The sequence below is a fragment of the Tarenaya hassleriana genome, unplaced genomic scaffold, assembly GCF_000463585.1.
Source record: "Tarenaya hassleriana unplaced genomic scaffold, ASM46358v1 Cleome5731, whole genome shotgun sequence".
Lineage (NCBI taxonomy): Eukaryota > Viridiplantae > Streptophyta > Magnoliopsida > Brassicales > Cleomaceae > Tarenaya > Tarenaya hassleriana.
This window is the reverse complement of record NW_010968278.1, coordinates 1-481: the sequence shown is the minus strand read 5'-3', so window position 1 is coordinate 481 and position 481 is coordinate 1. Positions and strand designations below refer to the sequence as shown.

General features: G+C 47.0%; 1 protein-coding gene across 1 annotated transcript; it reads right to left on the bottom strand.

Moving 5' to 3' along the window:
- Positions 1-5: 5 nt before the first annotated feature.
- LOC104798760 (histone-lysine N-methyltransferase ATX3-like) lies at positions 6-475 on the bottom strand (the record flags this gene model as incomplete). The annotated part of the gene is made up of 1 exon (XM_010520955.1): positions 6-475. A coding segment is annotated over exon 1 (423 nt), but the record flags the coding sequence as incomplete, so codon positions are not given.
- Between the last annotated feature and the right edge of the window lie 6 nt (positions 476-481).

The window sequence follows — 481 nt, the reverse complement described above, 5'->3', positions numbered from 1 at the left end:
CCTTCGCTGGGATGAAATTTCGGGGTTCCAAATTTAACCCTTTTACCATTGCACTCATCCTTCTTCTCCAAATATACATCATCGTCATAACTCGAATTTGAATACTCGTGTTTGCGACGTCTAGTTCTCCATGCATCGAGAACCGTATCGTTGAACCTCGAGGGGACAGCTCGAGTTCTGCCACGAGATGACTTAGACACCGATGGAGCAGACTTGTAGGAGCCCAGCTGAGATCCTTCTTCGCTGGTCAAGGAACCTGAGCAACTGGTGAGATCGTCGGGTTCTCGGCACGGGTGATACCCGCTTGCCCTCTGCCGCTTCTTATACACCCGAAATTCGTCCTTTTTGCTTTCGTAAGCAATTTCCGACTCAATTTTGCACCGCTTCAGATTCTGATTCTCGAATGTCAAGGTCCGATTCAAAATCATATCCTAATTCTTGCCTATTCGAAACAATTCAACGCAAGCGACCATTCAGATTC